The following is a 25,722-nucleotide window of genomic DNA, read 5'->3' on the forward strand; positions in this document are numbered from 1 at the left end:
TTTTTTGTCCGAAAAGAGAAACGAGGGGGGGAATGGTTTTCTTACAGCTTCTAGAACGCTAAACAGAGGCCCTTTCCTGCTGAATCTGGCGTTCTGAAAGTCCAGGCTCCGCTGTGGCCAGGGGAGTTGGAAGGGGCGGGGTGGTTTGGGGCGGTAATTTAATTACGCGCCCGGGAATTGGCGGCGATCGGCAGTAACTTTAGCGTTTGAATGCACGCTTACAAAAGAGAAAAAGTGTCTTTGGAGGGGTTGGTGGAGTGTGAGGTGAATGTGCCGATTTGAAACCAAAGGTCAGAGAGCGCTGCGTCTCCCCCAAGGAGCGTAGCCCGCAGGCCGGGCGGCCGCCTCTGGACTGTCCGGAGACAACATGGCGGCCCCCGGAGCCCGAAGCTGCAACCTGTCGGGCCTGCTCCCGGCTCAGACTTCGCTGGAGTACGCCCTGCTCGACGCCGTCACCCCGGAGGAAAAGGACAGCCTGGTCTACCAGTATCTGCAGAAGGTGGACGGCTGGGAGCAGGACTTGTCAGTGCCCGAGTTTCCGGAAGGTGAGGGGCTGGCTTCGGGGTGGGGACCCCTCCGGAACCTCCCCTTCCTCGGGGACGGCGCCCTCCCCTGAAGCGGTGGGCCAGTCGGGGTGGTGCTGGGCGCTTTGCCGGGCGGGAGCCGCGGCTCGGGGGTTCTGCCCTTCCCAGGTGTCCCGAAGCGGCGGCAGAGGAGGGTTTCTGGGGGGCGGGGGCCTATTTGGCCCTGAGCCCCGAGCCCAGTCGGGACTTGATGTTGTTAACTAACTAGACGTTCCAGGAAGGTTTAGTGGCCCCGATGTATTGATTAGCCCATGCCACCCTGTCCTTTCCTTCTGGATGCTCGTCGTCTCCATCATCGTCATCTTTCTGCATCATACTAGCTAGCAAGTAGGAATCACTTACGTGATGCACAATTCTAAGCACTTCAGGAGTATTATCTTATTTAATCCTCCCTACAACCCCTGGGGGCGCTCTTCTTATGAGTCCTCTTTCACAGTTGAGAAACTGAGGCACAGGAAAGCTAAGTTAATTTGACGAGTGCCTCGCAACCAGTATCTGTCAGGATCGAATTATAAAGACCCAGGATGGGCTTGCTTTCTTCGCTGGGCCACACTTCTCCGTTCCCAGTCATGAAATGTGTAATTTTCAAAATCGGCATCAAATGTGGCTCATCTCCCAGGTTTGCATCCCAGCGCCAAGAGTGTTTGGAACACGAGGGCCTGGTAGTCCCAGCACTGCTATTTGTGAAGCACGTCTTGCTATGATAAGTGAAACCCTGCTTTACCTTCTTTGGTTGGGACTGCCATCGTTTCGCCTGGTGGTGTTGGCATGACTCCTGGCATGACACCGAAACCACATGTATAGTTAATTGATTGGACGGGGCAGGGTTCGGTGTCTCACGGGAGGGAGGTGTATCGGAACCTTACCTCTGATAACAGTCTTGTGTGTCTCTCCAAGCCTTTTGCGCCCACCTTGAAAAGTGCTCACTTTTTCTATTAGTCAGCCTGTAATGGAATTGAAATATGGCGGAATTCTTACAAAAGAATTGGGAACGTGAGTGCCTATCCCGTCAGAGACGCTTTAAAAGATGATATCTATATATGCATATTTTTAAAAAACTTGGTGAGAAGTTAGCTATGTAGTACACTGTTACAAAAGAGCAGGCCATCAGCTGGGATTTAGGCCAGTGCTTTTATTTTCTAGACTTGTGTGTATTTACAATGACTGTATTTTATACTATGAAATTTGGTCTCTCTGACTGGCAAATAACAAGAAAATGTTCAAGCTTCACGTTCGACATAATCAAATTTTCTGCTGGACCTTGGGTAAATGACTGAGAACAGAATACTAGAGATGCGTTTTTTTTCTTGGTTTCTTTATCAGTAAGCTGTAATCAAGAAGCCATAAACATAACTGTCTCAAAAACAGTATGTTTTGTTCATGTCTTGAAAGAAACACATGTTTATGGGAAACAGTGTGGTATGGTGGGTGGGCCGGCAGACCTGGGATTAAGTCCCCGTTACTCCATTTGTTAGCTGCATGATTTTGGACAAGTTACTTGACTTCTCCAAGCCTACTTTCTCACAAAACAGAATGAGTATTTACCTTTCACGTTTAGTATGTAGACTGAAAGTAATACGTATATCTAAAGTTCTTAGTTCATAGGAGAGCTCAGTAAATGTTAGCATCTCTTAACATTACATTTATTGTAATTATTGTTTTTATAAAATTCATTATTAAGCCTGAGAGGCACCTTGCACAATAACTGACATGTAATAATACTTTCCCTATCCCCCAGTCTAAGTCACTCTTGACTATTTACAGAAAATAAATTTAAAAGATAGATTCATAAATATTTTGCAACTAGGATGTAAAATATACATTACTTCGAAGTTTTATGTGGTCACTTGATCTGGCATACAGTTAACACCTTATTAAAATGGATAATTAAGAGTTCACTGGACCTTAAAACCTCTCTAGGTTGGAGTAATTGGCAAAAAATAGCAATTTGATTTGCAGTCTGGTTTTTCTTTTTTTAGAATTTTGTTATAATTGAGTAACTCCAGTCACTGTTATTAGTCATTAGCTGTTACTGTGCACTTGTTCTCCCGAACTCTAGCTTTCAGTTTCTATAAAATATTTCCAAATACCTGCTTTAAGGTATAACTAAATATTGTATGTCAACTGTACTTTAAAAAAGGTACAATTAATAGTTTTAGTAGCTGCATTTATTCATTTATAACCAACAAACTCATTATCTTTGTTTTCATAAGTTGCTTACACGAAGATGCTGTACTTTTAATGTTCATTTAACAAAATCTGTCTTCATAGGACATAGTTAAAACTGTAAATAATGGTCAAGTAATTATAAATTCTGCTTTGCAAAAGTACCAATTAATGAGATTTTTTTAAAAATCTGGAGTGAAGGGAACACACTCTTCGTCAGTATTAATGTTGCTTCCTTGAAATCTGTAATAACAGTGTAGTTTAACTTTGCATTTAAAATATTTTGTATTTAAGGTCTTATTCAGATCTTGAGCAGTTCTGCTCCTGTGAAATTGGCTTAAGCATTTTGTATGTTTATCCTTTTATTCGAACACTTTGTTCATTTTTGTATTTAGTCATGTCTTGCTGTTCTTAGGGTTGACTTTCATTTTCAGTAGCCCATTTGTACCTAATTGTGGGCTTAGGCCCTCTTAATATTTGGTATTTCCTGTTGTCCTTACCTAAATGTTTTGATCTTATTTTCTTGCACACACAGGCTATCATACTACTTCTGAAATAATTTGGTAGCTTTCCCTCGCTATATGTGTAGACTGCCTCAGTGCAGCCTCTTTCCCATCTAATTCCCCACCCTCTCCCTCCCCCATTCTCTCCTTAGAAATAAGTGGTTCACGTTTTGGTGGAAAGTTTTAAATATATTGTCTTTTTCTTTAATTATGATCATTTGTTTTGTGTACATTTCAGGGCTAGAATGGCTGAACACAGAAGGGCCTATTTCTGTCTACAAGGATCTGTGTGGAAAAGTGGTTGTCCTTGATTTCTTCACCTACTGCTGCATAAACTGTATTCACCTCCTGCCTGATCTCCATGCCTTAGAACACACCTACTCTGATACAGGTAACTGCCCCTGAACGGGTTGCTAATAGACCGTCGTGACACAGGCCTTGGAAGAGTAGCTGACTCATTTGTTCATGGGAGAATGAACACTTGGCATGACTTCAGTCATTCTGAAAGTAATGTTCTAATCTGTGAATTAAGGACTCATGTACCTTTTCATGAAGAGTTGAGTGTAGTGATACTAGAACCAGCATTTCGTGTATTTAGTATATTTTCCTCTAATGATAGGACATAAAGTACTTTTTATGATCAAGTATTTTTAAAAGGTCGTTTTTTATATCTAGATTTACCTGAAGTTGTTTTATGAAAAAATTAAATGTGTGACTTTGACTTTATACTCTTCTCGAGAACTGTGATATAAAGGATTAAGGGTTTTATTACCCCCCCTCCCCCACATACCAGTGAACAAAGGCACACTTTTTTTTTTTCTTAAATTCTCTTCTGAGGACATGCGTATTGATTTAGAGAGAGGGGAAAGGAGGGAGGCACAAAAGGAAGCAAAACAGGACGTGAGAGAGAAACACTGATGGGCTGCCTTTCCTGCGCACCCTGACTGGGACGGAACCCACAACTCAGGCCTGTGCCCTGACCAAGAATCGAACCTGCAGCCTTGTGGTTTGCTAGACGACACCCAGCCAACTGAGCCATACCAGCCAGGGCAGCTTGAAAGTCCTTAATAGGAAATGGGATTATTCCTTCTTTAATTTCAAACGACATGAACAACAGTGGGATGCAGAATATTATAACATAGTTTTTCTTTGACCTGCTTATGAAAAATGTCTTCTAAAGCACACTGGGAAATCTTTCTGTTGTATTGCAGATTCTGGAGATGTAAGAGGTTATACTTAGTATTTGCTTAGAGGTTTGAAATTTTTTCAGATTTTTTCTTGTATATCTCATCTAAAAGAGAGCATAGTAGGGGGTAAATGAAACTAAAGCTTTTGATTAATCAGGTTGACATTAATTGAAGCTCGACTCTCAGATAAAAAGGAGGGCCACTCACCTTGTGAGTAAAGATGAGAGTAGAATGTACATGCACCAGATGAAGGATGTCTTGAAACTTAAAGGGAGCGATAGATAAAATCTTCAGTGCTTGTGAAGCTTCGGTGGCTTTTCAGTTGTAACAGGTTGTATCTTGAAATTGCTGAACAATGAGATTGATCAAGAACTCAGATATTCCCAGTAGCTAAATCATGTTTTGAAAAATTCATCTGTATTGATTTTAGAAATATGAGTATCTCTCCTGTTAGGTTTTGAATGCCTGTATGTCTTCATTAAGTCCACGTCAATAAATACGTTTACTGAACATGTATTACGTGTAAGGTACTCTGCTAGCTGCTGGGGAAAGATGTATCCAAGTTGAATGAGAAGCATTATGGAGCCCGAGGAAAGGGGTAACTCTGTTTGCCTGGAAGCACTGGAAAAGATTTCTCAGAGAAAGAGACAATTAAGACAGAACTGGGAAAATGAGCAGCAGTGCAGCTGGGAATGGAAAGGGGACAGGAGAGACACTGCCGATGGAGGGAGCGGCAGGCAGAGCAACCCAGAAGAGTAGGTTTCCTGGGGGCTCCTGGGAAAGGTGGAAGGTAGGTCAGGTTTGGACCGGGTTGTGAAGGGCTTTGCATAACGTTCTTAACGGTTTGGACTATTCATTGAAGATACAGAGATATTAAAGGTTTTCAGTTTGTTTGGTTTTGTTTAACAGAAGGATCTCATAATAAAATTTGAGTTTTAGAGAGACACAACAGTCTAGGTTAAGAAACCCGGGGTTAACTATTTCCACACTTAAGATACCCCTTAAAGACCAGATGCGGTTAGCTTTCTTGGTTAACCCTGTACCTGGAACACGTTCAGTGACGTGGTGGAATGGATCTTTGTAGCCCTTTACCACTTCACTGGAAACATCATTTTTACAGCACATTGTAACCAAGTCTAAAAACCAAAGAACTATTTTTACACACACTTCTGAAAAGAAAAATAGTCTGTAAATGTTCTCAACATTATAAATGTCAAAGAAACATGATTTCAGTGATATGCTACTATTTGAAAATGCTGATAACTTAAAAATAAAAGATTTTTATATTGCTCAGAAGATCAGTTCAATTCATAGTCACAAAAGCAGGCATACCCAGAGATTATTACATCAGGGGTCAGTGAGGTGTCGCTAACTTCATCTGCTTTCTTGCAGCCAGGTGTCTTATCTCACTACTTACTATCTGCTGTGTTTCTGAACATATTTGTAACAATGCTAATAGTTCTTGAAAGGGACATGCAGCACCCTATTTTAAATTCATGGAATGTTCAGTTCATTTTTATCAGTAAGCCAGAATTGCTCAGCTTTGTGAGGAAGTCCTTATTAATTCAAACACCTTGAGAGAGGTCCAATTTAATACCCAGTTTCCTTCCTCCGTAAAACAGCTTTTAAAGTCAGGTTTGTTATGGGGACCAGCATCGCTTTTACAGTAGCACAGGGGAAATTGTAATGCCAAAGAGTCTAAAGCAAAAAGTAAACAGATATTGTACTTAATAGTAGTGAATGGTTCTGCTCTTCAAACACGGCTTCAGAATGTAGGTATGGCCATGGCCAGCATGGCTTAGTTGGTTGGGCACCCGCCTGCAAAGTAGAAGGTTACCACCAGGTCAGCTCCTGCTCAGGGCAACATGCCTGGGTTGCAGCCACTCCCTGGTCAAGGTGCAACTGAGAGGCAACCAATCGATGCTTCTCTCTCACGTAGATGTTTCTCTGCCTTTTTTTCTCCCTCTCTTCCCCTCTCTCTAAAGTAACTCAATATATATATTTTTAAATGTAGCTGTGCTCTGAGGTTATTAATTCTTAACAGTTCAGTTCACATATTACACTGACAGGTACTTTGGTGGTTTTTTTCCTTTTCTACTTGAGAGTTTCTAAATTTTTCTTTTACCTTTTCATACTAGATACATTAATGGTGTGTTATATAATACCCAATTTTAGCACAATGGCTATTATGTAAGGAAAGGCATTCTTGTTTTATAAGAAAACAACTATTAGGAAAACTTAGTATATTTTGAAATGTGATTGCTAGGTGTGTGTTAACATATAATTAAATTAAACTTTTAAAAACCTAAATGCCATAATACTACTGAATAAATGCTGGTATTCTGATTATGAGCATATCCTCTTTTTCTGTTTCATACTTTATTAAAAATGAGGAAAATGCATTTTTAATTTATAGTGAAACTAAACCTTCTAAGCAGCCAGTATCGAACTTCATTCTGTGTCAGGGTTCCCACAACCACCACGGGGTTCCGTGATTCTTCAGCAGGACTCACAGGATGAAACACGTAGCTGTGCTGACAACTGTAGCTTACTGTAGCAAAAGGATAAAGCAGAGTTGGCCCAGGGAAGAGACACACGGGTTAAGCTCTTCCTACAGTTATTCTGTATGATTAACAGAACAAGCAAAATATTTTAAGAAAAAATCTCTGTATTCTCACTTTAAGGTTCTTGGCACTGAAAAAAATGGGAGGCGTCGTTCTTGGGCAGTTGCCCTTGCCTGCAGATCAATATAGATGTTCTAGTTAGGCAACATGAGGTAGTTCACGTTGTTGACATAAGAATGCCCGAACCTGCAGGGGATTTTCATGAGTTTATTGGAGCCAAACCGATGACACCCATGAAACAAGATCTCAGATGTTCCAGAGAATGACAGCTTTGCTGTTTCTTTTATACATGTGGAATTAAGGAGGGAAAGTAAGGAAAATTACATGAAGGTGGGAGGAAGCAAGGCAGGGACTGTCCTTTAACAGGTGTGTCCAGCCTTTTGGTGTCTCTTGGCCCCACGTTAAATACATTGAGACACACGATCACAAAACAAATCCTCATAATGTTTTACATAAATTTATGATTTTGTGTAGGGCCACATTCGTAGCCATCCTGGGCCGCAGGTTGGACACCCCTGCGGAAGATCATGTTCACCCTCAAGGATACTTATACCTCTCTTCCCATCAATTCTTTCTGTTTTTTTTATACAAGAAGTGACTTACTATACACATATTTGTGTACTTTGCTTTTTTCATGTAACAGCTTAAAAAAAGCAAAGTGTATAAAAGTCCCAGCAGTCCCTCCATGTAGAGAACTTCCTGATGGTTTTTAGTAGCTACACAATTCTTCACTGTGAGTGTATGTGTAAGTCATTTATGCAGCCCCTCTCCTATCCAGGGTATGTGTTGGTTCCTAGGTTGTTTCCAATGTTCAGTAGTTACAAACAGTGGATAATCTAGTGGATCTGTTATTGTGTTGCTGGTGGTGTATCTTAAGGGTGAATTCCTAGCAGTGGGTTTGCTGGGTCAAAGTGAAATGCATTTAAAGTTGTGTTCGATGTTGCCAAATTCTACACCAAGAGAGTGACCCAGTTTGGCTTCCTGCTAGCAATGTATGAATGTGCACATTTTTAATTTTTACTGATTGAAAGTGAGATGAATGGTATCTTGGTGTAGTTTTCCATTGCATTTTAGAGTGGGGTCAAACATCTTTTTGTGTGTTTATGGCTGTTAATTGTAAATGGGGTTTTGTCAACCATTATATTCCTCAACTGGTTCTTGTATAGGTGTGTAAAGGCCATTGATTTTCACGTGTTAATTTTATATTCTGCTACTTTCAGTATAATTATATGTTATAGTTTTATAATTGATTCTGTGGGGTTTCCCAATCAAACGATAGTATCTGCAAAGAAATTTTCCAGTTCTTATGCCTGTAATTGATTTCTCTTCTCATTTTCCTCCATTAAGTAGAAGGTTGGTTTTAGGATTTAGTTATATGTGCTTAAGAAATTAACAGAGTGTTAAAGGATAAAATTTAAGAAAATTACATTTCAATAAGCGTGATGCTAAAAACAAGAATTTATCTGGGTTTGGAGGAAAACAGTGGCCATCTGATTTTGGCTCTTTTTAATTGTTTGCTGCTCCTCTCCAAATATAACAAGGAAAGTAAATAAAGCTGCACTTGATCCTACATTCAGCAATATTAGGAGACAGAGAATATCGTGGCCTTCAAATTACCTGTAAGTTGGGGAATAAACTGAATTTCAGTAAAGGCCCTCCTGCTGCTAGCCTGCAGGTACTGAGAACAGGGAGGGGAAGGCTTAAAAGAGCCAGGAAAAAAAGTGGTTTAGAGTTCTTAGGCGAAGAAGCACAGAGTACCTTCAGAAAGAGAAACCCCAATAGCAAGTGCAAAACTGAACACAGGTTTGTATACCAGATCACAACCCCAGCTCTTGGGAAAGTGTGGGGACAGGAACAGGAGTCTCAGGGCAGCATTGCTTCTGGGAGAGAATCAGGCCTATAGCTGTGTGGTTTCTCTCGGAATAGTCTGCTGAAGAGATAAAGGACAATAAGAGTGAAAACTTGAGGATCCTAGAGAAACTGAGGAAGAATTCACAGCGGCCTGTCCTGCCACCAGGGCCATCCAAGATGAAGCTGCACAGCACAAGGGACTGTCAGAAGGGGGCACTCTCAAACTGACAGCCCTGCCCATAAAACGAACAGGAATATTAAAGATACTGCATCCTTGTAAAACTGTAAAAAGCTGAAAATAGGACTCAAAGTTGAAATACTGATGAAAATTCTCACTTAAAAAACAATCACGAAGTTGGCAAAAACTGTAACACAATTTTTCAATTGAATTACATATCTGTTTAGGAATAATGTAAAAACTACTTGAATCAGAAATTCAAAAACCAAGAACAGAAATAGACCAAAAAGGGGAAAAAGGAAAAGGGAGAACTGTGTTGCTTGAACTCAGAAAGGGAGCAGAAGAAAAAGGTCAGAATTATATTAGAAATGAAAACTCAATTACAAGGTGCCTAAGGGACAGTAAATTCATATGAAAATGGAATCAGGAGCATTGAAGTAAAGCGGTGGGGGAGAAACCGAGGGAATAAAAACGAGCTGAAGAAAGAAGTAAAAAGAGTTAGGAAATGACTGAATTGGAAAGCAGCAGAAGAGGCCCAACATAAGACCACTTGGAGGCTGAAGACTGAAATCAAAACAACTGGCTGGAGCTCGTATCTAAAACTAGAATCCAAGAAAACATTCTGGAAATAAAAGAAGCCTTGAATCTAGATATTGAAAGGTGCTACCAGATGCCAGGGAATGTTGACCTAGAACATCCCAAGAGGTGTCATAGTAAAAATATTATACTTTAAAGTTGTTTATAAAAAATCATCCGCCCTGGCTGGCGTAGCTCAGTGGATTGAGCACGGGCTGCGAACCAAAGTGTCGCAGGTTCGATTCCCAGCCAGGGCACATGCCTGGGTTGTAGGCCACGGCCCCCAGCAACCGCACATTGATGTTTCTCTCGCTCTCTCTTTCTCCCTCCCTTCCCTCTCTAAAAATAAAATAAATAAAATCTTTAAAAAAAAAATCATCCGAACCTCCAGGAAAAAAAGACTTTTAAAGGCATGTAAATTATACTGGACAGACTTTCACAAATATACAAAGGAAGGCAACAGTAGAGCATATTTTCAAGACTCTTAAGTAGTGAAATTACAAACCAAAGATAATATATTCAAACAGCTGTCTTTTAAGAATCAATTAGGGTCATAGAAAAACTTTGAATGTGCAGGAACTTAGAGAACACTGTGCACACGCGAATCTGCTCTCTGGTGACTCTATGTGAGGGAGAGCCTCTCGCAACCGGGGGTGACCAAGGAAGCTGCCAAATGGAGGACGATTCCATACTTGTATTTGTAGAGCTAGGACCAGAACGAGGATGTAGAGGTTTGGTCTGTCAGGTAGGGTATGCTCAGAGAAGCAGAAATATTAGAAGTAATGAGAAGTAATGAAGGATTTATCATAGGCGCTTGATCTTTATGTAATTGTGGGAACTGGTTATCTGGTCCACGTGTGACTGTTCTATGTCTTAGTGCCTCAGCTTTCAGCCAGCAGGTCAGGCAACTGAAAAGGAAAGGTGAATACGAAGTAGTAGTGGGGGAGGGAGAGCAAGGGCCGCCTGCAGCCTGCAAGCATGAACTGGACCCATGCAAGTCTCTAACTTAAATATGAGGTGCCCAGCAGGGTACGTTGGTGCCCTTCTTCATGGAGCTAAACACTCACCTGGCCTAGGATTTAGAGACACACGCTGAGGGGGTTTGGCAGGCGCTGGTGCAGCTGTGGGCCCTGTGCTGCCACCTCACCACTGTAAGGTGAGCCTGCAGAATGCCTGTGAGGCGTGTGACTCGCACTAGAGCCTGGTGTGTTTTTCCCTCCCCTCCCTCTTCTCCTATCCCCTCTCCTTCCTTTTTTGCTAAGTAACATAATTTACTTGAAAAAAGAAAAGCAAATAGTAATACAGTATATATACTTGCCTTATTATTGTGCCAGGTAATATGCTAAGGATGTACCATGAATTATCAACTTTAAACTCAAATATTAAATGAGGATGGTACTCATGTCCCCCATTTTTTACAAATTTATTTTTTATTGAGCTACACTAGTGCATAAATTTCAAGTGCACAACATTGTGAATTGACGTGTGTATGTGCCACATTATGCTCACCACCAGAAGTCTAGTTACCATCCATAATCATACAGTTGAGTCCCTTTCCCGTTTTTCCCCTTTTTCCATTCTCCTTGGAATGGAGATTGGAAGATCTGTGGCCTGCCTCTATAGTTTGTTTTCATTTTGTTTGTTTATTTGTTTTGTTTTTATTTCTTTATTCCACACACGAGTGAAATCATGCAGTTTTTCTTTTTCCGTCTGACTTAGTTCACTGAGTGTAATACTCTCAGGGCTTATTCATGCTGTCACAAGTGACAGGGTTTCACCTTCTTTATGGCAGGTGGTATTCCGTTGTGTGTGTGTATGTATCACAGCACATCTTTCCTATCCACTCATCTCTCAGTGGATGCCTAGGTTGCTTGGATTTCTTGTCTGTTGTAAAGAATGCTGCTGTAAACACGGGGGTGCATGTATCTGTATGAATTAGTGTTTTTGTATTCTTCCGATAAATATCCAGAACCGGAAGAGCTGCATCTTATGGTAGTTCTGTTCTTAAAATGTTGAGGACTGTCCATACTGTTCTCCACAGTGCCTGCACCAACTCACATTGCCACCAACAGCGTACAAGGGCCCCCTTTTGTCTGCACCCTCTCTCACACTGCCCGTTTCTTGTGTCTTGGTAATAGCCATTCTGACAGGTGTGAGGTGATACCTGATTGTGGTTTTGACTTGCATTTCCCTGATAAGTAGGTTTGTTGAATATCTTTCCTTGTGCCCGTTGGCCATCTGTATGTCTTTGGGAATATGTCTTTTCAGGTCCTCTGCCCATTTTTTAATCAGGTTATTTGATTTTTGTTGTTGTTGAGATTGATGAGTTTTTTATATATTTTGGATATTGACCCCTTATAGGATGTGTGATTTGAAAATATCTCTTCCCATTTGGTAGGTTGCCTTTTCATTGTGTTGGTAGTTTCCTTTGCTGTGCAGAAGCTTTTCAGTTTCATGTAGTCTTATTTATTTTTGCCTTTATTGCCTTTGCTTTTGGTGTCAAATCCCCCCCCCACCACCAAAATCATCACCAAGACTGATGCCAGGGAGCCTACTGCCTGTGGTTTCTTCAAGGAGTTTTATGGTTTCAGGTTTTATGTTCCAGTGTTTGGGTTATTTTTTGCGTGCAGTGTAAGATAGTGGTCCAGCTGCATTCTTTGGCATGTGGCTGTCCAGTTCAAACCCATCACCATTTATTGAAGAGACTGTCCTTTCCTCATTGTAAATTCTTGGCTTCTTTGTCGTAAATGAATTGACCATATATGTGGGGTTTATTTCTGGACTCTCTGTCCAATTCCATTGCTCTACATGTCTGTTTTTCTGCTAGAACCATGCGGTTTTGATTACTCTACCTTTGTAGTAGGGTTTGAAGCCAGTCAGTATCCAAAGCTGGATACCTCCAGCTTTGTTCTTTTTTTCTCAGGGTTGCTTTGACTACTTAGGGTCTTTTGTAGTTCCATACAAATTTTAGGATATTTTTGTTCTGTATCTGTGAAAAACATCATTAGGCTATTAATAGGGATTGCATAGCGTCTACAGATTGCTTTAGGTAACGTGGCCATTTTAACAATGCTGTTTCTTCCAGTTGTGAGGATAGAGTATCCTCCCATTTCTTCAGTCTCTTTCATCAATGTCACAGTTTTCAGTGTACACACCTTTCACATCCTCAGTTAAATTTATTCCTAGTCATATGTTTTGTTGCAATCATAAATGGGATTTTTTTCTTAATTTCTCTTTTTTTTGTTATTAGTGTATAGAAGTGCAGTGAGTTTTGTAAATTGACTTTGTATTGGGTTCACCAGAAAGTTCATTTGGTTTTTCCTGTAAGATGGCTCTAGTAGCTCTTAGTTGTGTTTAACTTCATTTGAAAAAATGTTGTTAGATTGTGTTATCAGCATGCATTTAAAAAGACATCAAAATTGGTGAACTTCCTTGTAGCCACTTTAATGTTGAAGCTGGAAGGAAATATGCAACATTTTTGGCATATTATGCTTTATTATTTCAGGAAAGGTAAAAGGCAATTGGAACACAAAGATTTGTGCAGGGTATGGAGAAGGTGCTGTGAGTGATCCAAAGGGTCAAAAGTGGTTTGTGAAGTTTCATGCTAGAGATTTCGTGCTGGATGATGCTTCGTGGTCCGGTAGACCAGTTAAAATGGATAGCGATAAAATCCAGACATTGAGAACAATCAGTGTTCTAACATGCGGGAGATAGCTGACATAACCAAACTATGCAAATCAGTTAAGTTCTTGGTGAAATGAAAATTGTGTTCTATTTTACTGGGGTGGGGGGGGACTCTAACCAACCCAATACCCTGCAACTTTACTGTATTTATTTATTATTTCTAATAATTTTTGGTGGAATATTTAGGGTTTCTATATATAAAGTTATGTCATCTGCAAATAGTGACAGCTTTACTTCGTTCTTTCCAATTTGAATGCTTTTTATTTCTTTGCTGATTGCTCTAGCTAGGACTTCAATAGTATGTTCAATAAGAGTGATGAGAGTGGCCATCCTTGTCTTGCTCCTGATCTTAGAAGAAAAGCTTTCAGTTTTTCACTGTTTTGTTTGATATTAACTGTGGGTTTATCACATATAGCCTTTACTGTGTGGAGATAATTTTCTTCTCTACCCATTTTGTTGAGAATTTTTTAAATAAATGTATGTTGAGTCTTAATCAGATCCTTTTCCTGCATCTATTGAGATGTTCCTGTGATTTTCACCCTTTAATTCGTTAGTGTGGTGTATCCCATGGGTTTGCAGATGTTGAGCCACCCTCGCAGCTCTCGTATAAACCCCGTCTGATTGTGGCGTGGGATCCTTTTTTGCCTTTGAGTTCATTCAGTGAATTTATTTCAAATATGGTATTTTTCGGGTCTAACGCTTTTATGTGGTTGGTTCTTTTTTTACAGTTCCTGTTTCTGTTTACATTTTATCTTTTCATTTCAAGAGTATGTTCATTTACCTCATGGAGTACAGGTACATCTCCTTCAGAGACTTGGTGTACTGTCTAAAATAATCTGCCTCATTTTGGTGTCAGTATGTCAGTTGTATTTTTTTTCTTGTACAGCAGGTAATATTACCTTGTTCTTTGAGTGTCAGGTAATTTTGCTTTGTATCCTAGACCTTGAGATGTTATGATATGCAGGCTATGAAACACAGATATGATCTGCGTTTTGTCTGAACCTCTGGGGAATACATTGATAGGTTTGTGTTAGTAGAAATTCAAACCTGTTAGTTCAAATGGTAAGGTTTTTTTTTTTTTGTCATCTTTCATCATCTCTCTCTCTCCTTCCATCAACCTAGTAATTCCATTCTCGTTCTCCAAGCATTTGCTATATGTTTTGTGTTTGTCTCAGACATGAGTGGTTTAGGAGTTAAGCCGAGGCTTGTGAGTAATCATGCTCTGAAACAGGGGAGCACCTTCTCTAGCTCTCTTCTCCTCAGGGTTTCTCCCATCCTCTCCCTGCTCTTTGGGCCAGAAAGGTGGTGGCGTTGCTATTGAAGTTCTAGCCACATGGGTTGCATCAGAACCTCAGTTTGACGCCAAGAAAAGGGAAGCAAACAAAACAAAACTGGGAACACCCTCAGGTGGTTTGCTTTTCCAAATTTCTAACAGTCTACATGCTTTTGTTCACTTTTTTCAGCCCTTGGGTGGGGTATGTGTACGTGTGTGGAGTTTGGTTTGGAGTTAATAGTTGTAAATGGAAGGGTGAGCTGTCAGGGAATAACACATCCCAGTTTGTGTGGTTTTTATTTCTTTTCATTCTGGTTTGTGGAGCTTTGATGGGCGTGTTGGGAAATTGTAATTTACAGAGCCATTACTACCTCTGCTACCTTGGTAGTCAGTACTGATTTTTTTCTCTGAATTCAGTTTAACATTTCTTTTCCCCCCTATACCATCTTCTTGACATACTACTATAGTGATTAAATAAAAGAAATATACTGTTATTAGTTTTTAGTAGTTCTGCTATCTACAATAAGGTTGGCACTAAAAATTACATAATAAGAATTTTAAGGTTTATACTACAGTAAGGTTTGTACTAAAAATAATAGGAATTTTAAATAAATTAAAGACCTTATATTACGGAAATATCTTGCTCGTGTCATTGTTAACCTATAACATAGGTCAGAAAAATTTAGGATAATGTGACAGTAAATACCAACAAAAAGCATTCTTTCTGCTTTGTAGTTTCAAAGAGGCTTACAACAGCTGGGGGAGAAGTTAACAAAACTTCAACATCTTCATATAAAAAATAGTGTGTTTTTTAAAGCTTTGTCTAGAATAAGGACACAGAGGGTTTTAACTCTGAAATAGCCACATGACTTTGATCAGATGTTTTTATGTCGTTACTAAGGTTGTCCTGAGATTTAAATATTAATTTCTATACATGTGTTGGAGACACTAATTTAATTCTTCCTTTTTTCTTTTTATCTCTGGACTGTTTACATTTATTAATGACCCAACAGCTAATGTGTGGACGATGCTATTCAGACTTTAATACTTCATAATATTTAACTTGTGATTTCTTTCATTTAGATGGTCTTCTGATTGTTGGTGTTCACTCAGCTAAGTTCCCAAATGAAAAAGTCCTGGATAACATCAGGAGTGCTGTTCTTCGATATGACATCACCCACCCCGTGGTCAACGACGCGGATGCCAGCCTGTGGCAAGAACTGGAGGTGTCCTGCTGGCCCACTCTGGTCATACTTGGACCCCGTGGAAACATGTTGTTTTCTTTGATTGGGGAGGGACACAAAGATAAATTATTTTTGTATACTTCAATAGCTTTAAAGTATTACAAAGACAGGGGACAGATCAGAGATAACAAAATTGGAGTAAAGCTCTATAAAGACACTTTGCCGCCCTCGCCACTGCTGTTTCCTGGCAAAGTCACAGTAGACCATGTTTCTAAGAGACTGGTAATAGCAGACACTGGACATCATAGAATTTTGGTCGTCTGGAAGAATGGACAAATTCAGTACAGCATTGGAGGTAAAGTTTGTTTCTAATTATGATACATAACATATTTTTAATAAAACAGTTCAAGGAAATGTATTAAAATTGAAATTTATAAACAAGAACTAATCATAGAAGGGCAGTATGCATTGACTTTTAACTTCATGAAATTATATTGTTAATTAATGTGTGGTATCTGAATTAACCTCTTCTCCCTCAGAAAACAAAAATACCAATAATGCCCTACTCATGTCAAAAGAATGAAATCTTTAAATCAGTACTTTTGAAAGTATATTTGTATATCTTGTTTTTAAGAAACTACCATACTTCTTGTATCTTATGAAAGTATTATAGTAAGTCCTCATTTAACATCATCAGTAGGTTCTGCAACTTCACATGAAATGACATAGAACAAAACAAATTTTACAGAGGCTAATGGATATAAAGAAGAGTTAAATTAAGTTCCTATAGAGTGTCATCAGCGTTATAATAAAACAGTGCTGAACATTATTTGATGATCTACGCTATACTCTATATACATTTTGAATTTTGGACATTTTAAATGGGAGCATTGTATTTAACTTTCCACCAAAATATAGCCATATTTTTATTGTTTTAAGACCAGGACAGTACCCTAGGAACTTCAGACTTAGATTATAAAATGCATAACTAGGATTTGTATATAATTTTACTTTTCTTTCCTTCCATAAGATCGTAAGCATGCTTCTGGATCATTTACTTAGAGTGTTGCAAAATATAAGTATCATTCAAGCATAGACCATTTAGTCCCACATCTCCCTGGTCATAGATCTGAAAAGAGCTCTTACTTACATCTGCGTAATTAATAAAATCTTAATTCTTAATTTATTATTAACAACATATTAAAGAGAAACGTGATTCATCTCGGCAGTCCTGCGGGTGGTATTACTCTGTACACCAAGTTATTCCCATAGCTCTTGAATTTTTTGTTTCTTGGTCATTGCTTTTGTTAGAGTACAAGTGTTTTATGTTGTTTATTTTGTTTAGCAACTTAGTATTTTGGTTTATGACATGCAGTTAAAAGAATTGTTACTCAAAAAGTATCAGTTGTAGCAGGTTTAATTTAAATGGTTAAAAGAGTTTTTAATAGATTCTATAATTTTCAAAATAGTGTATGCAAATTTTTTAAACAGAAAGATAATTCCTGTTACTTTGTGGGTCAGATACTATATTTTCCCTCACCTGACGACATGATTATTGATTTTAGAGAGAGAGGAAGGGAGGGGGAGAAACATCAATTGTTGCCTCTCCTATGTGCCCCGACCAGTGACCTAACCCACAACCTAGGCATGTACCCTGACCAGAAATTGAACCCGTGATCTTTTGGTTAACATGACAGTGCCCCAATCAACTGAATCACACCAGCAGGGCAAATATTCTTTTTTGTTAAACAGATAACTAGCGGCAAGCTAGCTTTCCCACATATATTTCTAGGAATGCTCTTACCTTGTAATAAATACATAGTTATTCTAGAATTTTTAAAAAAGGATTCTGTGGTCAGATATACTCAGGAAATACTGGTCGATGTGATTTAACAGGTTTTTGTTGGTGGTGGTTTCACTGCACTTACTGTGTCCTTTACTCTGCTAATGTACTTCATGAGTAGCAATACACAGTATCTTCGAATTTTAAGTGACCATAGTTCTGTCCCTTTTTTCCCATGAGAGAACTCTCACCACCAACAATAATAGTATTATTAATAACAATAATAGTAAAACTATTGATAATAGTAATAATAATATTGGTAACATTAGTAATACATGTATGTCTGGCATTATTCTAAGCACTCTACCTGTGTTAATTTATTTAGTCCTTCCAGTGCTGTGAGTTAGGAATATTACCAGTTCCATTTTACAGAAGACAAACTGAGGCACAAAGAATGTGCCCAAGGCATCAGCCTGGAAGATGTAGAGCTGGGATTTAAACCAAGTCTGTTGGGCTGTTGAATTTGTATGTCCCTATCCAGTACACTGTACTACCTCTCTTACTAACATCCCTTGCGGACACGGGAGTTCTGCAAAGCATAGTTTGGAAATGCTGACCTAGAGGCTTTGAATGGCTTGTCCTCTGGTCAAAGAAATAACAATTGTATGTCTTTATGCCCTTGAAACTCCACATGTATTGCAAAGGCTGAAAAATAGGCCATTAGACCAGAATCACTCTGGCTTGCAGTGTTTTTGAGATGCTATTTGTGGCAAAGTGAAGTAGTGAATGAAGGATTCCTCACCTAGGGTTCATGGACTATTAAGAAATGCTTGAGTGGACTCGAGGGGTCTAGGAACCCCTTGAATTATTTGTGACATTTTATGGGTATGTGTATTTTTCTATAAGGAAAATTGATCATTGTACAGTTAAGCTTTCCACAATGTGAGGTTGGGGGTGGCAACCATCCGTGCAGGAGAAAATTCACATGCAACTTTTGACTTCCCCACCGGAAGCCTTACTAATAACATAAACAATCAATGAACACATGTTTTGTTTATTATGGGTTATATACCGTGTTCTTACAACAAAGTAAACTAGAGAAATATGTTACTAAGAAAGTCATAAGGAAAATACATTTACAGTATTTATTGAAAAACATTTACATAGGGAACTTCTTTCTATTTATTAGATGGGAATGCTGCCTGATTCATGAATCATTCAATAAAGCCAATTAGAACTTTAAATTTAAAATAAGTGAAAAAATCCATGTGTACGTGGACCCCCCAGTTCAAATCCGTGTTGTTCAAGGGCGATGGCATTATCAAATGAGCATGTCTTCCCAAATTGGTAAATACTGTTCATCTAGACGCTAACAGATTAAAATTACATTTAATTCTCTGGTGTAGGTAATGGGTAAGAAGATGCTTCTGAGAGCGTTTTCTCCTGATGCGTGCTGGTCGGTTGGGGGCGCTGGTCGGTTGGGGGCGCTGGTAGCGCTGCCCAGGCAGCCCTGCCGGCAGCAGCGCTGTTGCTCCGGGGGCGACTGGAGTCTCGGGAGCATTTTAGTGTTCATTCACGTAGAACGTCACGTTGTTTACGTTGAAATCCCAGCTTTACATGCAGATTTTATTTGGGGGCATTATTAAGTGGAAAAATTTTGTCTTACGGTTTATCTTTTAGGACCCGATCCTGGAAGAAAAGATGGAATATTTTCAGAGTCAACTTTTAATTCGCCACAGGGCGTAGCCATAAGGAACAATGTCATCTATGTGGCAGATACGGAAAACCACCTTATAAGAAAGGTAATTTTCTATTTTAAATGAAGTTTTAATACTTCTAATCAGAAAGACTGATACTTGTTGCTACATTAATATTTAATGTGAGGAGGTGATGCTCACATACCTCAGATCTTCCTCATTCAGCAGTTTTCACGGGCACTGGGTTTGGTTTCATTCCTGGGTGTCGCGTTTTGCTGTGTGTCAGCCTGCAGTGGTCTCAGAGAGGAAACTCCTCAATCAAGTCCTTTTTTTGGTCCTTGTTTTCAGAGTAATGTGCCTAATCACCCAAAAGCTCCTTGTTTTGTGATTTTTTGCAAACCACTATTTATAAAATGGTGATTTGTCCTTTTTAGTTAAATTTTCTAAAACCTAGGAAAAAAAAATCATACCACTCCCTGCCTTCCTTCAGTTCTTTTGCTTTGCCTGCAGATACTTATCAATTAAAATGTGTTCTATCCTATGATCAAAGCAATATGTGGTCTTGTTTTTAAAAGGTGAAAAGTCCCCGATCATTTATTCCAGCTCTCCACAGGTAACCAACCATTATTAAAATTTGTGTTTTCAGAAATTTTGGACTCGTGTGCAAATAAACTTACAGTAAAAAGACTTGATTCTAGACAATCCTTTTTTAAGCAAATGGTGGAATCTTGTGTTCCTAGAGAACCTTCTGCCGTCCTTTTTTAACTTATTTTTTCCAGATTAGTCACATGAATGATAGGACTGCATCATATCCATTATAGAAGTATGTAGTTATTTAAACAATCCTTCGTGATGAGCATTTTAACATTTTGACTGTCATCCAGTGGTCTTTAAGTGTCCTTTTTGAAAATAAGTAAGTTTATCTAACCCATTCTGCCTAAACATATTGTTTCAGATACTTCCTTGCTTTTCTTGCTGTTTCTCTATTGACATTTCTGCCCATTTAACAAGGTTACCACGTATTATATACATAATATTCACAGTTCTGTAAATCTCCATGAGAGCACAAAAGCTGTGTTCCTGGCCCCTGAACTTTATAGCACCTAGCACTGGTCCTGGCCCAGAGTGAGTGTTCAGTAGATACTTGCTGAATGAGTTTCTGAGCAAAGAACATCTTTTTAACGCAGCATTTTCTAAAGTGTATAGATTTTTTAATATGAAAGGTGTTACATGAAAAGAGGATTTTTTTGGATTTATTAATTAAAACACATTTAGTTCTTTGAAAGTCTTGGAGACTGTCTTCCTAGAGACTGTAGTGTGCTAATACTGATTGTGAACACACTTGTCTGGGCATGTGTGTGCAGCAGTATTTCTACACTTAATTGACCAAGGATCACATTTCAGGCAGAACTTTTCGTAGGACTAATGATTTCATGGTATGTACTTTGAGAAAAAGTGGTTTTCTGCTCTTACTAAGTCCTTAGAGGTCAGTATTTATAATGATCTTTCGGGGGCTGTATGCTTCTTTAATTGATCATTGCCTCATAGGTTTCTCCCAGGGTATTGAAGTAGTGAATGTTCACCCTGTAACACTGAGGGAGGACTTGTCCGTTTTCAGTTGTACGTTATTTCTCTTGCTTTGCACCTTACCAGATTTTGAAGTATTCACTGCATTTCAAATACTTTTTAACTAGCATAATCACAAGTTTAGGTTACCTGAAGTGATTTTTATATTATGTGACTTAGTTCAGTTTCTGCAAAAATTGGAAGTGAAATGAAATAATTATTTCTTGCCCTTTTTAAAATATTTATTGTATTTTACTTTTTAAGACCTCATTTACCAGGATTGATCATAAGCTTACATTTACAGCTCATTTTTCCATGTTGACCTGCCTCTTGTTTAGAATAGTTTATTTATTCACTTATAAACTCCTCTTCTTCCTCATTCCCATTTTCTTCTGCACGAACACATCTGCAGGCAGCCATTCTGATGGGTGTAATTCATCTTTTTGTTTATATGACTGTGTAAAACGTGCAGTGTTTTGTGTACTTATTTTTTCCAAAAAATTATATATTTTACATAACATTAAATTTCAAGTATAGAAGTCAGGAATTTTTAGTAAATTTAGCAAGTTGAGCGATCATAACCATAAATCTTTAGAACATTTTCATGCTCCCAGTAAGAACCTTCACACCCATTACAGTTAATCCCCATTCCCACCCACAGCACTAACCTTAAAGAGACAGAAAGTCTCTTGCACATTTCATACAAATGGAGTCATGACAATATACGGTCTTTTGTGTCTGGCTTCTTTCATTCTACGTAATGTTTTTGAGGTTCACCTATAATTTATTCCTTTGTATTGCTGACTAGCATTCTATTGTATGGATATGCCTCATTATATTTGTTTATTTGCCAGTTGAAGAACATTTAGGGTGTTTTCAGTTTTTGACTATTATGAATAAATAATTCATGTACAAGATTTGTGTGGACATACTTTTTTATTTTTCTTGGGTCAATACGTAAGTACTCAGATTGTTGAGTTATATGTTTTATATTTTTATTTTAACTTCTTGGGAAACTGCTAAACTGATTTCCACAGTGGTTACACAATTTTACATTTCTACTCACAATATAGATGGGTTCTAATCTCTCCATATCTTCACCATTACTTGTAAATTGTCCATTTTTTAAATGCTAGCCATCCTGTACTAGGTATGAAGGGGTTGCTTGTGCTTTCGACATGCATTTCCCTGAGCGATGATATCAAGCATCTTCTCCTGTACTAATGGACCGCTTGCTGTCCTCCTTGGAGAAGTGTCTGTTCAGATTCTTTGCCAATTTTTAAATTGGGTCATTTGTGGTTTTTATTATTGGATTGTAAGAGTTGTTTATATATTCCATTTACAAATCTTTTATCAAATATATAATTGTCCAATACTTTTTCACATTCTGTGGTTTGCCTTGTTACTTCCTTAATCATGTTTTTGATGCACAAAAAGTTTACATTTTGGTGATTCCCCAACTTACTGTTTTTTTTCTTTCATTGCTTATGCTTTTGGTATCACATGTAAAATCCATTGCCAGATTCAAGTTCACAGAAATTTACTCATGTTTCTTCCCAAGAGTTTTATAGTTCTGCCTATAAACTATAGTTCTGCCTAACTGCCTTACAGTTAGGTCTTTGATGCATTTTGAGGTAATCGTTGTATGTGGTGTGAGGTATGGATCCAATTCATTCTCCTGCATGTGGACATCCAGTTCTCCCAGAGCCGTTTTTTAAAGAGACTGCTCTTTCTCCACTTGAATAATCATGGCAGACTTGCAGAAAATCAATTAGTCATACATCCATGGTTTTATTTCTGGACTTTCAAGTCTAGTCCCTTGATCTCGACCACACTGTTTTGATTGCTGTAACTTTTAGTAAGTTTTGAAATCATTTAAGCATGTCTTCCCACAGTCTTCTTGTTCAGCATTGTTTGGCTGTTCTGGGTCCCTTATAGTTTAATTCCCTGTGGATTTTAGGATCAGCTTATCCATTTCTGCAAGAAACAAATGGCAGGTTTATATTTTCCCTTCTTATTTATATACATTTTTTTATTATATTGCTGGATTGAATCTTTGTTGTTTTTTAATTATTAGCAATGACAGTGGGTGTTTCGTCATGCTCGTAATCATAATGGGAGTGTGTGTGCATTTTCTGCAGTGTTTAATATTTTCTGTAGCTTTGGGGAAAATATTCATGAAGTAAAGAAACTTTATATTCCTAGTCACTAAGGATTACTGTACAGTTTTATAAAATAAATTTTCTGCATTTATTGAAGTAGTTGTGTAAATTTTTTGACCTCAGTTTGTTGATATGATGAATTATATTAATAGAGATTCATATGTGAAACCATCATTTTATTCCTAAGATAAACCTTACCTAATGATAAACTTTTTAAAAGTCAAGTTGGAATTATCTAAAATTATATTTAGTATAAAAATTTATGTTTATTAATTAAATGGCCTTATATTTTCTTGTACTATTGTGATCTGTTTTGGAATCAAGGTCACATCTAATCAAATGAGCTAGTTTTCTTTCTTCTTTTTTTCATTTTACTTTTAGAAAAATTTGTCTAGCATAGTAATTAATGTTTCTGAACATTCAGTAGAATGCTCCAGTAACATCACCTGGACCTGGGGCTTTTTGCAAGAGGAATTCTTTGATTATTACATCAATTTCTATGATATATTTCTTAAATCAAGATTATTTCAAGGGCCTATTCCTAGATGCCTATTGCATTTTTGCAGATCTGAGTTCAGTAAAAATATAGATAATATTACATTAATAATATTCTTTATAATTTCAAGAGATTTTAGAGGTGCCACTAAAAATAATGCTAGAGAATATTGCTAAGATAAATCAATGTAATTCACCATTGTAAAGGAATCAAAGATAATAACTATGATTACTATATATAGTCAGAAAAATTTAAAACATTTAATACCTATTCATGATAAAATTAGCAAACTTTGCAAGGAAATGGGTGTTATGAATATGATAAAGGGCATCTACAACTATCGCTACACTTAATGCAAAACACTGAATGCTTTTCCTCTAAGGGTGGGAATAAGGCAAGGGTCCCCACTCTCACCACGCTTACTAGACGTTGTGCTGGCAGTACTAGCCATTGTAATAAGACAACAGAGGAATAAAAGGTATACAGGCTGCAAAGGAAGAACTGTCTTTATTTGCCAATGGCATGTCATATACGTAGAAAATTCTAAGAAATCTATTGAAAAGCTACTTGAACTAATAAGAGAATTTAGGAAGGTTGCACAATGCAAAATCAATATAAAAAGATCAACTGTGTTTTTATAAACTACTAATAGTCCATTGGAAATTAAAATTTTAAATTCTAGTTATAGTAGCAATAAAAACAAAATATTTAGAGTAAGTTTAGATTTAATGAAATACATATAAGACTTGTATAATTTAAACTATAAAGATTGCTGAGAAAAATTAATTCAGTATTGGATTAGAAGGTTCAGTATTAAGACATCAGCTCCCTCCAAATTGATCTTTAGACTCAGTGCAATCCCAGTCAGAACTCCATCAGGCTTTTTTATAGAAAATGGCAAGTGGGTTCCAAAATACATGAAAATGCAAAGTCAAGGATTTATTACATCTAAGATAATCTTGAAGATGAACAGAGTTAAAAGACTTACAGCATTTGATTTCAAGATTTACTGTAATGTTACACTAATCAAGACTGTTACTTTCTTAAGAATATATAGATCAATAAGGAAAAAAATGAAGTACCTAGAAGAAATGTCATCCCAAATAACAAAGTTATCTGATTTTCCAAAAAGCATCAAATCTGCCAAGGAGGAAAGGAAAATCATTTTAGCAAATTGTGCTTGAACAACTGGATACCCGTATGGGGGGGGGGAAACATGACCTCTACCTCACACACAGTATACAAATTCAAGATGTATCACACAGCTAAATTTAAGCACTGAAATCCTAAAGCTTTTAGACAAAAACAGTATCATTATGACTTGCAGGTGGGCAAAGGTTTCCAAAGACAGGACATAAACACAACCATAAAAGAAAAAAAAGATAAATTCTAATTTATCAAAATTTAAATTTATCATTAAAATCACTGTTTAAAAAGTGAAAAAACAAGCCACGGGCTGTGAAAAATTTCACAAAACATACCTTTGAAGAGATTAGTATCTATGAGATATAAAGGTCCCTACAATTAAAAAATGAGAAGACAACCCAATGGGTCAAAGATTTGAACAGACATTTTTCAGAAGAAGATGGAAGAATGGCCTGTGGTCATTCATATTTCCTTTGTAAATGCATTTCAGTTATGCTCGGTGGTAATTGACACACACAGAGCTTAATTACCGATAGAGGTATCATCCGTCCACTCATTTTCATAATGACTGATTTTCATTCTTTTACAGGAAAGTGAGGCACAGATCATTATGTAACTTTCTTAAGATCCCACAGCTAGTGAGTCCAGGATCTAGGATTTGAACGCAGGCAGTCCTAGCTCTGCTACACTGTCTTGCCTCTAACGCATAAACTGAAAGCCAGTGCATTCTACTGGGAAAAGGGCTCTTGTTTCACCTCCTGAAACCCTTCCCCCAACATTTTTACCATGACAACTTTTAACACAAAAAGTTAAAAGAATTTTGCAGCAAAGATACACACACACACACACACACACACACACACAGTACCTGTTGTCAACATTTCACATGCTTGCTTTACCACATACTTTATGCCACTATCACTCTTGTCCACCAGCAATGTACGGGAGTCCCAGCTGCACTTACCTTTAAAACAGTTCATAGTTAAGATGAGATCAACACCAGTTCTGGTAGAAGCATGATGAGGTAGGAGGAGAGTGCAATTTTAAAGCTTTTTTTTTAAG

The 25,722-nt window shown here is 38.0% G+C and overlaps 1 protein-coding gene across 1 annotated transcript in view; it reads left to right on the plus strand.

Annotated features, from left to right (window-relative positions):
• Nucleotides 1-135: 135 nt before the first annotated feature.
• Nucleotides 136-25,722, plus strand: part of NHLRC2 (NHL repeat containing 2) — a 48,965-nt gene continuing 23,378 nt past the window's right edge. Inside the window, exons 1-4 of the mRNA XM_028512272.2 lie at nt 136-545; nt 3,492-3,644; nt 15,710-16,165; nt 19,274-19,395. Coding sequence (XP_028368073.1) covers nt 368-545; nt 3,492-3,644; nt 15,710-16,165; nt 19,274-19,395 — 909 coding nt within the window. The 5' untranslated portion in view covers nt 136-367. The remainder of the gene's footprint in view (nt 546-3,491; nt 3,645-15,709; nt 16,166-19,273; nt 19,396-25,722) is intronic.

This window comes from Phyllostomus discolor, chromosome 5 (genome assembly GCF_004126475.2).
Source record: "Phyllostomus discolor isolate MPI-MPIP mPhyDis1 chromosome 5, mPhyDis1.pri.v3, whole genome shotgun sequence".
Classification (NCBI taxonomy): domain Eukaryota; kingdom Metazoa; phylum Chordata; class Mammalia; order Chiroptera; family Phyllostomidae; genus Phyllostomus; species Phyllostomus discolor.